The 15931-nt window shown below is 45.4% G+C and overlaps 1 protein-coding gene across 21 annotated transcripts in view; it reads left to right on the forward strand.

Moving 5' to 3' along the window:
• The window catches only part of SSH2 (slingshot protein phosphatase 2), a 223231-nt gene extending 211393 nt beyond the window's left edge, over nt 1-11838 (forward strand). For 20 of the 21 annotated variants that reach the window (XM_059669262.1, XM_059669275.1, XM_059669270.1 and 17 more), the window contains 2 exons: nt 2959-3793; nt 5939-11838. In XM_059669262.1, the coding sequence (XP_059525245.1) occupies nt 2959-3793; nt 5939-8020 (2917 nt within the window). In that variant the 3' untranslated portion in view covers nt 8021-11838. The remainder of the gene's footprint in view (nt 1-2958; nt 3794-5938) is intronic. The other variant, XR_009449134.1, reaches the window with a different exon arrangement.
• The last annotated feature ends 4093 nt before the right edge of the window (nt 11839-15931 follow it).

Raw genomic sequence — 15931 nt, forward strand, 5'->3', positions numbered from 1 at the left:
ACCAGGTGGGGGATGTCAGCTGGATTTAAATATTAACAGTTTAAAATAATAAATATGATCTAATGCCTTCCATCTATTCCAACTAGTGAAGGAGCATTTAAACTGGCTTGGGAAAAAGCTTTGCTGGGAAACAGTTTGGTGTTCCTAGGTAAAATCTGATTTATACATGCCCTGTGACCCACCTTTCTGTTCCTCTATATAAAACATCTTTGAGAAACCAAAGTGTGCACCAGGCACAGGAATGCCCATGCAGTATTGTTTGTAATAGCCAGAACTGCTCATCAACAGGATGGGTAAATAAATTTCTCTCTGAAATTACAGCTATGCACATCGATGAATCTTAAAAACAGAGAGTTAGGCAACAAAACAGTTGTAGAATCCATACAGTATTTCATTTATATAAACTTCAAAACAGGCTAACCTGAGCAGTATATCATTAAGAACAAAACGTGGCGACTCTAAAGAAAAAAAAAAATGAAAGGCAATGCTAAGCACAAAATTCAGTACAGAGGTTAATAAGCCCTGAGGGGGAGCGTGGAGGGAAGGGATCAGGAAGGGCCCATGGAGCAGCAGTGCTTCAGAGGCCCTGGTGGTATCTTGATCGTATCCAAGAGCTGCCTACCACACTCTCCATGCAGGTCCTATTGCAAAAATGAAACACGCGGCAGAATCAGACCTATCTTCAGATTGGGGTTTTCTTTCTCCTTTACAAGTAGGTGTCAGTGTAATTCCAGAGCCCTGACCCAATATTTTCTGGTGATTATCTCCTCCAGGAAGAGAAAGAAATCCTGCTGGGAAATGATGCCAGCCAGTTCCGCTGCAGCATGCACTGTTTGTGCCTATTAGCGTAACTTCAGTGTCTCGTTCCCTCCTGATTGGTTTGTGATTTGCAGGCAGTTTTAAAAATCATACCTTTGGGTTCTTGGGGTCATGAAAACATCCCATTTGCCTGTTGACTGACAAGATGTTCTTTTACATTATTAGAAGGGTGAGAGCCACTCCCTGAGATGTCTTCCTAGTCATTTGCATGATGGGAATTGTCCTGCCACGGTGGCTAAGAGGAATCGGTGCAGGTTTGAACATGCTTATATAGGTGAGGGCTGGAAATTGGAGAACACAGTCGTACTTAGATCAGGAAACAAGGGTGTCTATATATGAAAAAAGAAACTTGAAAGGGAAGCACATTGGCATTGGTTGGTCTCTGTTAGGCCTCATCTATCCAACCAGTCGGCTTGCTCCTCCACATAGCCATTCACTCATTTGGGATGTGTGATATGTTGTCTCCTCCTAGGGGTGGCTGAGTTCTTGCAACTTGAAAAGAGTGAAAACCCTACCTTACACCCAACTGATTGGTTATAGCTTGTCTTCATAAACAGATTGACCTACTCAGAAAAGCATCCTTTTGCTGTGCAGGCCTGAGTCAGAAAGATCCCCACCCAAGCAGCAGACAGGCACGGGGAACTGAGAGCAGGTGCAGACTTGAGAACAAACAGGGGTTCACATTAGTGCAGGCACATGACTCAGCAGAGATTTACAGGCCTCTGAGGCAGGCGTGGCCCTGAGCCCAGGATAAGTTGTTTTGGGCTGTTGCCCATTTTACCCTGCGGTTAGGTCACTCTTCATCAACTTGTAAGTCATGGAAACCATCCCTCAGAAACCAGTTAGTGACCTATTCCCTGGGCAGGCGATCCTGACCAGCCACAGGGCCACCTTTCTCTTTTTGGCTAGAGCTTTGAGAACTGTGCTTCTTTGTTCAAGAGTGCGGTTTGAAATGAAATACCTTTCCCACATCAGACCTTCCCTCCATAAAATAAACCAAAGGATGGATGGATGTGTGTGGTCTTCCTTTGGCCCATCTGCTTTTCCAGGTGTCGCCCTAGCCTGATGGTTTTTATCCAAAGATCCTTATGAAAGGGGCTGTACTCTCTGCTAATTCTCTTCCATTCTGTTACCAACCTTCTTTGCCAGGTTTACTAGCCTCATCTTTGTCTTCTAATTCAAGAAAGATCACCACCCTCCTCACACTTTCATGTCAGTGATTAATCCTATATCAGCTCTTCACCCCCATTATGAGGATTTGTAATGAGCTTCCATAGACTGTTTCACCTTGTATTACTCAAGTGCTGTTTTGTTCTAGGTTTTTTTTCTGATTATTAATGAATGATAAACATGCTCATTATTTTATAATTTCAAAAATTACGGAAATGCAGAGTATAGAAAGTAAAGCCCTCCCCAAAAGTAGTTTTACCTTCCCTTGAAAGAACTGTTACCAGTTTGGAGATGTTCCTCCAGATATGTTCCTATACTTATTCTAACGTGGGAGCTGACCATTTCAACTGTGTTCAACATGCTTTTTTGCTTGATAGTGTACCTTGGACATCATTCTACTAAAATACCTGACTTTTTTTTTTTTTACCAGCCTCATAGCATAGAGGTGTATGGACTGTAATTTAAATAAGTCTTTTTTTTTCTTTTGGTGTCTGATGTTTTAGGACCACAGCATTACAGTGAGCATCCTTTTAATATATCTCTATGCACTTATTGTAGTAATACTCCAAGAAAAATTCTTGAAGGAAAAATTGCTGGTTAAAGGGTTAAATTTTGAGAACTATTGCCAGAGTTCACTCTTAAAGATTCTTATTCCTCCCAATAGTAGTATGTGAGAGGGCTTGCTTGGCCAAACTCTCAATAACACTAGCTGCTAGCAACCAGGTTAGCTCTTGTCAGTCGAATAGGTTAAAAAGTGAGATCTCATATTTATTTGTTTTTGTTGTTTTTGCTTTGCTTTTGTTTTTGCTGTTAGTTAAATTAAGCAAATGTTTTTTGCCTACTACCATTGGGCATTAACAAAGCATTTTGCAGGTTACGTTTTAAGTTTATCTGGGAGCGGTTTCCTGGGAGGGTGCTGATTGTTTTCACAGACCAGACTAAAATGTTTCTTGTGTGTGTCCTCTACAGCAAACAGCGGCATAACAAGCTCTGGAGATCTCATTCAGATAGCGACCTCTCAGACCACCATGAACCCATCTGCAAGCCAGGGCTAGAACTCAACAAGAAGGAGATCACCACCTCAGCAGACCAGATTGCCGAAGTAAAGACCATGGAAGGTCACCCATCCATACCTCCTGTCTTCGTGGAACATGTTGTCCCACAAGATGAAAATCAGAAAGGCCTGTGTACCAAAGAAAGAGTGATCTGCTTGGAGTTTACTTCTAGGGAATTTCATGCCGGACAGATTGAAGATGAATTAAACCTAAATGACATCAATGGATGTACATCAGGGTGTTGTCTCAATGAATCAAAATTCCCCCTTGACAACTGCCATGGATCCAAAGCCTTAATCCAACCTGGACAGGCCCCAGAAATGCCCAACAAGTTCTCAGACTTAACAGTTGAAGATTTGGAGACAGATGCATTGAAAGCAGACATGAACGTCCACTTACTGCCAATGGAAGAATTGACATCTCGCCTGAAAGACCTCCCCATGTCCCCTGATCCTGAGTCACCAAGCCCCCAACCCAGTTGCCAGGCTGAAGTCTCAGATTTTAGTACAGATCGCATTGATTTTTTTAGTGCCCTAGAGAAGTTTGTAGAGCTTTCTCAAGAAACCCGGTCACGATCTTTCTCCCACTCAAGGATGGAGGAACTGGGTGGAGGAAGGAGTGAAAGCTGTCGACTGTCAGTGGTAGAAGTAGCCCCTTCCGAAGTGACAGCTGAGGACCAGAGAAGCAGCTCTTTGAGTAACACTCCCCATGCATCTGAAGAATCGTCAATAGATGAGGAACAGTCAAAGGTAAAAGCTTTCTTTATAGTTCTCCACATAAGACATTCTCTTCTAAGACAAAATATTTGGGACTCTACTATGTTCACTTTCTTTTTAATGTGGCTCAAGATTTAGGACGGCAGTGTGGGAGAGAAAGTCTGGCTGAGACTTTCCTTAAAAACAGGGTTTAAATATTTTTTTTAATCAGTTGCCTTTTGAAGAATTTATCTTTTCAGGTTTTTGGTGCCATTGGAAACCATTTCTGAGGGGATGAGGAAAGAAGGGATTAACAAAACAAAAAAACTCTTGGCTGAACAAAGAGCGGTCCCCTCCCTGGGCCTCTGCCGTTCCGATCAAATCTTACCCATAATGAAGTGCTAGGGACTCACATGCTGCCTGAGTGAGACTTGTGTCTCTCTGAAAAGATGGGTTTGTTTGGAAAAGTCTTTCTGTCTCAGAAAAGTCTAAGACTAGACATGTGTAAATAGTTGTTGGAGTAGCACCTAAATCCCATGCTGAGTTCTTCTGTTAATAATGTTTCTGAATTGTTCCTCGACTCAGACCCTGTGGTATTCAGGAGTTGAGGGATGGTTTGTGGAAGTGATTTGAGAGCAGACAGAATTCTAAGATTCTTCTCAGTGGCATATGAGCTCTTGGGAACCATTGCAGACTAGGGAAAGAATTACTGTATATCACTATTTGTAAGGCTCACACTTATTCTCATTTTGACACTTCTGAAATTAGGATGCATTTTAATCAATATTATAGTAGTTGGAAAATAAATGGTGACGAATTTACTCTAACATACCAAACCTCACTGAATGAACTCCGTGGAGCTGACATCTTCTGATGTTTATCTACTTATAGTTATACCTTGTCCATTATTCATCTGTTCTCTCTCTTTTTAACCATGTGAGGGTAGTTGTTGTCCTCTCCTCTTCCCAAAGGCTGTCCCTCTGTTTTGAGTCCACTAGGAAATCTGAATGCTTGAGCTCTCCTTTGGACCAATGGGTGTAGCAGCTCTGACAGAAATAGCTTTTTTGCACAGTCCCTGGTCATATGAGCACTCCCTCCACAGCCCATGTACACACCGGCCTGCTATGGCTTTTCTCCCAGGCTTGGCAAGTTTGCCTCCGCCTGATGTCCCAGCACATTTCTCCCAAAGGCATAACTGACCTTGTTAGTTTGTACTAGCTCTGACTCTTCTGAAGGGGAAAGACCAGAACAATTACTAGGGAAATATTGTACTTTGAAGGCTTATAAAAATGTTAAAGTAGATGGATGGTAATAATGATGTCACTTTAAGAAGTGTCCAGGGGCCATTTCCAGATTTTGAAGTTCTTTTTTTTTTTTTTACAAAAGGACTTGATTTTGCATTGGCCAGTTTTCTTTGGCCTTGTTCTAAATACAACTGGAAATTCATAACTGGTAGAATAATAAAATGTCAGCGAGTCACGGTTTCTAAGTTTTCTCAGGCACGTGGCTGCATAAGCCAAGTAAACATTTCCCAGGAGGAGCCATGTGACACTTAGGAATTGTATGATCAGATACATAGTGCCCTCACGTGCTGGGATGCTGCTGCTAGAAGTGCGAGGACGTGAAAAAAAACTGGCAACACAGAAGAGAGAAGAGAGCAGTGAGTCTCCAAATCAGACATCAGATGATAGCCTCAACCTGACCTTGTCTAACACTGGGCATATTTAAGGTGGGCACTGAGCCCTTGAATGGAACTCTTCCCCTCGAACTAGCTTAGGCTCTGACTGGAAGTTGATATAGGCCAGAGAGAAAAGATTTTATTTCCCCAGTCTGATCTAAGTTCTGAAGGCTCATGGTCTTAGGAAAATTAGAAGCCACCAACGCTATTTGCTGTTCATTTTTGGAGCAAGATATTAGATTGGCATCCTGTTTGAGTAAACAGAACAGAAAGTTCAGTAGACAGTGATACAACCTGTAACTAATTTTGTATCTCTGCCTTTGATGAATCTGTTTTTCCTTGTACAACGAAACAGATGGTCAGAGTACAGCTCTCGGCAGAGGACAGTCCCAGGCACTCCACAATTTGTGTCCTCATTAGCCAGAAGGTTCTCTTGGATCCAAGGATTAGTAATCAAAAAATCTGGCATTTTCCATTAGACTACAATTCGCCATAACCATCTCACTATGTTTTCTTCTTAGGCAATTTCAGAACTGGTCAGCCCAGACATTTTCATGCAATCTCACTCAGAGAACGCAATTTCAGTCAAAGAAATTGTAACTGAGATTGAATCTATCAGTCAAGGAGTTGGACAGATTCAACTAAAGGGAGACATTTTATCCAACCCATGCCATACACCAAAGAAGAACTCCATCCATGAGATGCCCCTTGAGAGGGCCCAGGCCCCGGAGAACAAACCTGGAAATCTGGAGCCGAATGAGGGTTCCTGCTCAGCCCAGCCTGAACTAGCCAAAGACTCGGGGAAGTGGGACCCAGAAGGCTGCCTAACTGTACCCTCATCCACCACAGACTTGGAAGAAGAAGAACCAGCTGAGGGGGAACAAGAGCTCGGGGGCCCAGGGATACACCCAGGTGCCAAGTGGTACCCTGGGTCTGTAAGACGAGCCACCTTGGAATTTGAGGAACGCTTGCGGCAGGAGCAGGAGCACCACGGTGTTACTCCTGCTTGTACTTCATTGTCCGCCCGCAAGAATTCCAAGAATGATTCCTCTGTGGCAGACCTGGCACCGAAAGGGAAGAGTGATGAAGCCACCCTAGGACATCCGTTTGTGCCCAGGGACCCAGAGATGAACAAGAGCAAAGGGAAATCCAGTGGATGTGAGGCTGGCTCCATACTGCATTGTGAGCAAGATGTCACTGTTCCAGCACCCAAGCTGCCGGACTTCTGCCCCTTGCAGGCTCCTCAGGAGTGCTCGGAGTCAGAGACTAGAACCAAACAGCAAGGAGTCCTGAAAGAGCAGCGGACTGTGGTTTCATGCCAGGAATCTGAAACACAGGGAGTCCCTTTTCCCAAGAAGATAGAAATCATTGAGTATACCCACGCGGTTACATCCCCCAATCACCCTGGGCCAGGGGGTGAAGTAGCCACCAGTGAAAAGAGTGGGGAGCAAGGACTGAGGAAAATGAAAGTGGAGAAGCCCATCACTGTGCTCTGTGCACTAGATGAAAATCTGAACAGGACGCTGGGCCCCGACCAGGTTTCTCCGTACCCCAAAGGGCTACCTCTGCCTCCTTCCTCTCCTGAGCACAACAGGCCCACCGACCCGACCTCCACCCTGAGCGGCCCTGAAGACTGGGGCAACGGCCCGGCAACAGCCCTGGACATAGCAGCGCCATTTGTCAGTCACACCACCCACGTACCATCTGCCAACTTGGATTATCTGCATCCCCAGACCATGGTTCACCTGGAAGGCTTCACAGAGCAAAGCAGCACCACAGACAGTGAACCCTGTGCCGAGCCGGGGCACTGGGAAGAGAGTCAGGAGGGCCCCCTGTCCAGCGGCAATGAAGTGCCATATAAGGGCTCCCAGTTAACTAGTGAAGACCTAAGCTTAATTAGCAAATGTAGTGACAACATTGGGAAGTTACAAGAAAAACTGGACCCACCACCTGTGGCCTGTAGACTCCCTCATAGCTCTAGTAGTGACAATATAAAGGATCTTAGCCACAGCCCCCGTGTGGTGAAGGCACACGCTAAAGAAATTGAATCCCAAGCGATTTGCCAGATAGGGCTCCCCAAACCATCCCAAATGAGGCGTTCAGCTTCCCTCGCCAAGTTAGGTTACTTGGACCTGTGCAAAGACTGTTTACTGGAGAGGGAGCCTGTCTCCTCTGAGTCCCCTCATCTCAAACTTCTTCAACCCTTCATCAGAACAGACTCGGGCATGCGTGCCATGGAGGCCCAGGGGCCCCCCGGAAACTCAGATGCCCCCCAGAACCCAGAGCCCACCAAGTATTTTATAGAGCAACTTAAAACAACAGAGTGTATCGCGCAGAGCAAGCCAGTGGAGAGGCCCCTTGTACAGTATGCCAAAGAGTTTGGTTGCAGTCAGCCGTGTTTGCTCCCCAAGGCAGGACCGGAATTGACTAGTTCTGAAGGAGGCCTGCCTTTGCTGCAGACCCAGGGGCTGCCGCGGGCGGGCCCAGCTCCAGGGCTGGCTTTGGCTCCCCGGCAGCAGCACCACAGAACTCACCCCCTAAGGAGACTGAAAAAAGCAAGTGATAAAAAAAGGACAACCAACCCTTTCTATAATACCATGTGATTCTGAGCCTACACGTGTGACTTTCTAAAAGAAATGTTTATAAAAGGGGCAGGTGTAATATGTAAGGAACATGCACTTTATCGGTTAATTTTATAACATTTTGGTCATTTTACTGTTCCTGGCACATGCAGAGTTTGGGGTTTTCTCCCTCTGTGTGTGAGAGAGAGAGATTGATTTGGACAGCAAGACCATTTTATCATTTTTTATTTTTAGAAATTTCAAACCTCAAAATATACTCATTTTCAAAGAACACCTTTATCAAAGGCAAATTGCTGTTTTTCAATCAACTGCCACCTGCTCCTCATTTTGCCCTCTGAGAAAAGGCATGCATGCTTGATTGAGGATGGAAGCAGATGGGGAGGGTGTGGGTGAAGCCAGAAATTGAAAATGCTGCCCCTGGGCCAGTGTGACGATGGCTTGTTCTCCAGGCCTGATGCTTCAGGTGGGCTGAAGGGCAATGGGACAGCAGGGGACATCAGCGCTCTCTCAGCCTGGTCCCCAGCCCCAGCCCTTTGGAGGTCCTGCTGTTTTCAAAGAGGGTCTTCCAGAATCCATTCTCCTGGTGTTCCAGAGTGGATCGTTAAAGAAAGGCATCATAATGGCTGGCTTTATAAACTTGTTAATAAATCAGATTTTTTATTAAATTAAAAGTCAACCCCAAATGAAATCCAAGAGGTCCTCTGTTGAGAAAAGCATAAGAAGGAGGTGAAATGGGAAACTGAGACACAACAGGGACAAGTTTGAAAAATAGCAATTGAAAGTCAATGTGTTCTTGTAAAATGAATACATATGTAGGGTTTTAACCCTTCCATTACTTGAATAATTCTGTGGGCCTCTGAGTTTAATGGCCATATTTTTTCCAATTTATTTTCCTCCCTCATGCTGTTTCTCTCAATGCTGCCTGTTTTGTTTTATTTCATAGATGACATTTGAATTGTTACATTACTTTTGTATAACCTCCATTGAATGCAAAGTTTTCTTTTTGATATTATCACTGTTAACACTTGACATAAGTTTTTTTCCCCCTTTTCCTGGAAGATTTGTCATTTCTTTAGTTTTTACACAGTATTTATGTACATAATGTCATATTCTTACAGTGTTTTGTTATTGATGTCAGAGGGTCTTTTTGATTTATTTTTTTTAAGGAGTTAATACTGGAAAAAGACAACAGAAATAAAACTGATGGGTGTTGTAGGAATCTGTAGAGTATATTGACAGTTGTTTTATTGTTTAAATGGAGGCTCCCAATTGCCAGCTCCTGCCAAATTATGCATTAGTAACTTCCTCTTCAGAGAAACCCCTAAAGGTTCCCTTTAGATCACAGTTTGACTGACAGCTGCATCCTCAACTGAAATCCCAGAAAGTTGTTCGCCTTCACTGACCCACAGCCGGGGAGTGTATGGGAGTGTCAACGGCTTCCCGCTTCCCCAGGGGGAAGCTCCTCATGGACTAGGCTGAGAGGCTGCAGGGTGGCCTCCGCCAAGGGCAGGCGCCTCACAGAGTCCGTTTAGGATGCCGCTGCTTTGCTGCCGCTGTGGAGATCTTAGGACAGCAGCACCTGCCATAAACCAGCCTCTTCCAGAAAACATATTGAGACTGGAATGGAGGACCCTCATCAAAACTGGAGAGGTTTGCAAATTTGATTCCTGTTTGCTTTGGTTGATGTCCACATTGTTGAGAGATTGACCAAGGACAGGCTTGAGTTTTGGGTTTTGGGTTCATCACAGCCCTGAGAGGAAAAGGCAGCTGCACAGACTGTCAAAGTGGTGTCAGAGGCCAGTGTGCGGTGGGGCAGGTAGTAGGGTGACTCAGAGGAGAGAGAAGAAATGGACTGAGGCCACTCGCAAGTGCTCGAGAAGCTGTGAATTCAGCTGCCAGGTGGAAGCCGTAGTTGCATCTGACATCACTGCCAGGAAGCACATTGGACAGAAATCTGCTGTACGTGTAGAAACCTGCTTTATGGTGTAGTAATTATATATACCCATGCTTTCCCTAAATAGTTTCCTTGAATGTCAAATGTACATTCACACAGCTTTGTGGTTCCTGGATACGGAATGTGTTGTAAAGTGCTTTGTTGGGTGGTGTATACCAGTGTGAGGAGGCTCATCCGTCTAAACTGCCCTGTCCTATTGAGGCAACTCCACCACCACTCTGATGGGGAAAGGACAGGACATTTTGGCAGGGCTGGGAAGAGGAGGATTTGCCTGGAGGTTCAGGGAGTGGAGTCCATTCATGTTACTCCCTGGAGATGGTGACATTCCTTGTGTTAAGAAGTACAAGCAGGATAGACAACTGTACTGTTCTCTCTTCTCCCCTCCTGTGTTTGATGCTCAGTCTCACTGCATTAAATAACAACAAACATGGGAGGGAACCTTCTAATGCTGTGGAAAAAAACAGAAACTTTCTTTTAAAAAATAGAGCAGCAATTTTGAACCTTTTTCATCTCATGGCACACATAAACTAATTACTAAAATTCTGCAGCACACCAAAAAATATATTTTTTTGCCAGTCTGACAAAAAATAGATATAATTTTGATTGATTTTTAAAAATAGTAATTACCTACCCTTTTTGCTCCTAAGTGACTTTTAAAAATCAGGTGCCTATACTTGTATATAAGGATTTCTGGTACCAAGAATGAACACAATCTTATTATGCGACGTGACCAATAAGATGCAGCTAACTCTTTTCTGTGACCTGTATATTTATGGTTCAAGACAGGACATTCACACCCCACAGCTATTGTTGTGTTGGCTGTTGTCGTTTTTTTGACAATCCAAGGGAAAAGAGGTCAGTGCCCCTGACTAAATAATCAGGTATTACAGGTTTTAAAAATTCTTGCCACACACTAGTTGAAGATCACTGGATTAAAGGAAACATTCCTGCTCGCCTTCCATTTTTTAAAAATATTTTTTATCATTCAGTTTACCTGCCTAAGTAAACGTCTTCTACACAGGGTCTGCAATCCAGCCAATGCCAAGGGGTTTGCCAGTCCTCTCAGGCCCTGACACCGCTGAGTGTTCTCATGTTATTTACATGACTGAGCGATGTCCAGGGAAAGAACAGGATGAGCTATCAAGGACTTTTCAGACTCTTCTCTTCAAACTTTTGATAATCTCGGGTGGCCTATTTCTATTTCCTGTTCATGGAAAACCCAGGCCTGGGACAGCAGGTCTGGTAGGTTGACAGAGATGAGTAGGAAAGGCCTTGACCCAGTGCCTCTCTTTGTGGAGTGTGTGTGTGTGTGTGTGTGTGTGTGTGTGTGTGTGTGTGTGTGTGTAAAAAGTAACATTTTGGTGCATGGGGCAAAAGCCCCAGGAGCACACAGATTTTGAGCTGTAATCTGGATGGCTACCTGGTCAGTAGGAAGGAGAGAAACCCCCTACCCTTTTATAATTTTAGAAACACTTAGGAGTAGTGTATATATAGTAGACAATGTAGTACTGTAGTATAGTAACGTTCATCTCTCCTCATTTTGGTTGCCTTTCAGATTCTGAATGTTTGGGATCATTCCTAGCATCTCGCCTCTTCCAACTCTTTATCTAGCATTATCCTGGTTCTCTACCTTTATCCCTACCGTATCTCCTCTCTCTCATCTTGGGAATTACCAAGAGCTCCAAGGACAGCATGAGGAGGACAGCCTAGGTTCTGAGGTCCCCTCCTGAGAAAGGGCCGCAGACAGATGCTGTTGGATAGACCTGAAGCTTCTGAGACGTGGCAGCTCACAGAAATCTTCACCTGTTCCTTCTGAGGATTCAGTTCTGAAGTGATCTAGGCATGTTTGGTAAAGATGTTTTTGTGGGAGTGTTTTGTTTTGTTTTAAGAAAGCATTATGCAAAATGGTTCACTTTTAAGGGCATTTTTAAATAAAGCCATTCTTTGGCTTTTTTTTTTTTTTACAACTATTTGTGGATACTTTGTTTACATTGTGTGAGTATTAAAACGTGCATCATCTTGATGGCAGCTCAGTCTCCTCCTCCAGGGACCCAAACCTGGCTGTCCTGTGAGCCCTCACACAGAGCACGGCTGTAATGGTGAGCCCGCGCGGGTGAGCGGGGAAAACCTGGAGCTGACTTCCATCTGTGTCCTGCACTCCCGCCCAACACCCTGTACGGAAATAGTCGTCATCTCCTCAGTGATGGTGTGTCTTACAGTGATGGTTGTACTGGTGAATGGCTAGTGTCGTTTTTGTTTAATTTTGTTTTGCTTTTGGATGGTAGATGAGATGAAGTTTTAGCTCTTTCGTCACCAATCCAACTTAAGAGGCTCTTGGACTTTGTTTTCCCCTTCAACCTAAAAGAACAAGGCATGTATAGACAACTGTATTTGGTGTCTCAACTCATCCGGTCCCCATATTAGGAAAAAGCCTGCTGCCAACGCAGGCAGCTGCACACTCCTAACCCTTCTCCCGGGCTTGGGGTCCCTGGTTGCCATGGAGAGCTCTCGCAAGGTGCTTCTGTACTCCTCCAGCCTGGAGTGGAGGGTGACTCAGCCTGGCTCCTGCTGTGGAAAGAGAACCAGCCTCATTTTCTCAGTGCCCGAGTTCTAGGGCAGGATTTCTAAACTGGAATCACCCCCCGTGGGCTTGAACAGGCCCCAAGGGGTATATGACTATGTGTCCTCACCACGACACTGGCGGCAGCATCCTGTATACACATGCAGAGCTAATGTCCAGGGCTTCGCTGGAGCTGGTGACCGAGCCGGTAAACTGGGGAATGCCCTGAAATGTTTCCCAGTCAAGAAGGCCACAGGGAGTTGGTTTTTATGTTTTATTGGACTTGGTTTGCTTGGTATAGCTTAAGGTGCCTTTCTTTTCTTTCTTTCTTTCTCTTTTTTCTTTCTCTCTACATTATTTTGTAGGGCTTGTTATAAATGTGGAAAAATAGTCCAATAGACTTGTTACCTTTGCCCCAGGCCACCCCAAACTTTTATGCTCACATTTTATTAAATGAAGCAGGTGCTCCCTGGAATCTCTGGGACCTTTTTGAGGCATTTGAAGCAGAATATAAAGAGTGGTCTCATCTCCTTCCTTAATCTTCATAGTGATTGGGATGTTCCACTTGTATCATAGATTTTTTTATTACTGATGTGCTCCGCTGTTTTTAAATGTGAACTTGTGCGCAAATGTGCAGATTCAATGTTCTTGTTACAGACTGAATAAATTTTTATTTTGAAGATGAAATGCGTGTACTTAATCAAGCACAACAAATAGGGTGGGTGGAAGAAGGCATAGGGATTGGAAGAGAACACTGATGATAAACATGAAGCAATGCTCACTGATTGATCTCCATCAAGCACACCCTTAAGCTGACCTCTGGGAAAAAATATAACTTTCTACCTCCCACAGAATAAAGAGCGCATGGGAAATAGGATCACTAAAGATCATTTCAGGTACTGTGGCTCCAATCAAGTGACTAAGCTGGGAACTTGCCTGGTCAAAGAGGCTTTTGCCAAAGCCACCACCTGAATGTTAGGAGAATGAATAAGCAAAGGGACCGAAATTCCTTCGCCATCTGCGGTGCAGAGTGACTGCTCGGGGACAGCTGCCCTGACCGGCCCCAGCAGGGACTGGAACTCTTGGGTGGGTGACCTCTCTAGACACCCACCCAAGCCTTCAGCACAATACCTCTACTTACTCTAAGGTTTCTACAAATGGGGCATGACTCTCCAACGTAAAAACTAACCCTCTCCCACCATTAGAAGAGAAGCATTTGATGTCGATGGTAGAGGGCGAAAGGGCAGTTCTCTAACACAGGCTGGGGTGGAGGGACAGGTTCCCACTTCTCCCAGCCCTCCACAGACATCAGGACTGCTCATTGCATACAAGGCAGCACTACTCTGTGGGGAAAGCTCCAATTCCAAATTACTAACAACATTTAATGAAATTTCCAGCAAAAACACTGCCTTGAACTAACATTGTCAGCTTGCTTCATTCTGGTTTGTCCATATCAAGTGAGAGGAGCATACCACTGGTGCCCAGAGCCCCAACCAGTCCAGATAAGCTCAGTGTGGGCTTTCTAGCCCAGGGAGATGGACCAAATCATGTCTCAAGTTACCAGGACACCGCTTCCAGAAAACGGCTTTATGAAAGATGAAATCCATGCTTGTTTTCCACGGAGAGAGTTCAGAGCCCAGCTGACAGTTTGAATAACAAGAAGGGAAAGGAAAGCACCAACCCCAGTGGCTTCTTCACCCGCTTGGCACTTTGTGCCGGGCTCCGCCCACCCACAACTGCGCCAGGGCTTGGCAGCCAAAAGAAGGCTAGAGGGCAGGTCTGAGTCGTGCCAGGTCCAAGCAATACCTGTGAATCCTGGCTCCTGTAACTGGCGAGCACCTCGCGCCCCCATTTCCCAGATGGTGGAACTGAAGGCAGGTTGAATTGAAGGATTCCTGCTTCCTAGTCCCAGACCTTCCCTCTAGAATGGAGCGCCCAGCTCTTTAAAGAGGAGGAAAGGCCAGGGGGACAAAAGATGTCCTTTTAGAGTAGGAGGCAACATGTCAAACTCCTTCTCTGCCAACAGGTGGTGCAGAATTAGAAAGGACCTGACCTAGCCCTCGTCATTTTACAGCCCAGAAAGCTGCAAAAATAGGGTGACAGCCAGGGCTGGAACTCCAGTTTTCTAATTAGTCCTGGTGTCCTTTCCTCTCTGCCCACGAAGCAGTAACTGTCAGCATCAGCATGTGTGAGGGAAAGTGTCACTGGCCTTCAAGGAGAGGCAGAAACGCGTGGTCTGAGAAACATGCACCTAGACACCAGGCCACTTGGGTAAGGATCTCAGCATCATCAACTACCAGTTGAGTGATGGGTAAGCTACTTAACTTCTGTGCCTCAGTTTTCCCATCTGTAAAGTAGGGATATTAATAACACCCATCTCAGAAGACCATTAGGATGGAATTAATATGTGTAAAACCCTTAGGACAGTGTCTAGCACGTGTGAGCTGTTGTTACTAGGGAGCAACTGAGTCATTAAGGTCTTTTCTTCCTAATTCTGTGACTGGAATCTTTAGGTAAACGGGAGACTCCTCATCTCCCCTTATGATCCCCCCGTAACATGAATTCTTTCTGGAGCACTTGGAACAGTTTGATTCTGTTCCCCTCCAAGTCATGAGGACTTGAACTCGCCTGAGAAAGGAGCCTGAGAGGGCCCCCCAGGTCCCCACCATCTCCTCTCCCCTCTGCCTCTGGAAAACTTACATTGATTCCCAGCTGTGCCCGGAGAGCGGGAATAACTGGCCCCATGCCGCTGCCCCCGGGGCTTTATGATCCAAAGAAACAGCTCCAGCCCTCGCTGGTTGGCTCAGTGGGCAGAGCATCAGCCTGCAGACTGAAGGGTTCCAGGTTCGATTCCCATCAAGGGCACATGCCTGGGTTGCAGGCTCGATCCCCAGTGTGGGGCATGCAGGAGGCAGCCAATCAATGATTCTCTCTCATCATGGATATTTCTATCTCTCCCTCTCTCTCTGAAATCAATAAAAATATATTGTTTTAAAAAAAGAAAGAAACAGTTCCAGACAGAGGGCGGGCGCTAGGTAGACTGCAGCTACAGGGACCAATTGTTATTCACTGGCTGTATTTTGACCAGATTTCTTTTTAACTTTGGTCCATACCCAGATCTCTGGGTCCTGAGAGGGTTGGGAAGAGGCGGGGTCTTCCCTGGGACAGAGGCGGGCACCAATTCAAACACGCCCAGAAGACTTTAGGAGTCAGGCTGGGCATCTGAAAATTGGCCACAGTGGATAGAGTGGACTGCCGGTCAAGGGCACGGGCCTCGGTTGCAGGCTCCTTTCCCCGCCTGGTCGACAGGTCAATGTGTCTCTCTCACGTGGATGTTTCTTCTCTCTGTGTGTCTCTCCCCCTCCCTTCTATTCGCTCTAAAAAATCAATGGAAAAAGCATCCTCGGGTGAGGATTAA

Source organism: Myotis daubentonii, chromosome 16 (genome assembly GCF_963259705.1).
Source record: "Myotis daubentonii chromosome 16, mMyoDau2.1, whole genome shotgun sequence".
NCBI classification, from domain to species: Eukaryota; Metazoa; Chordata; class Mammalia; order Chiroptera; family Vespertilionidae; genus Myotis; species Myotis daubentonii.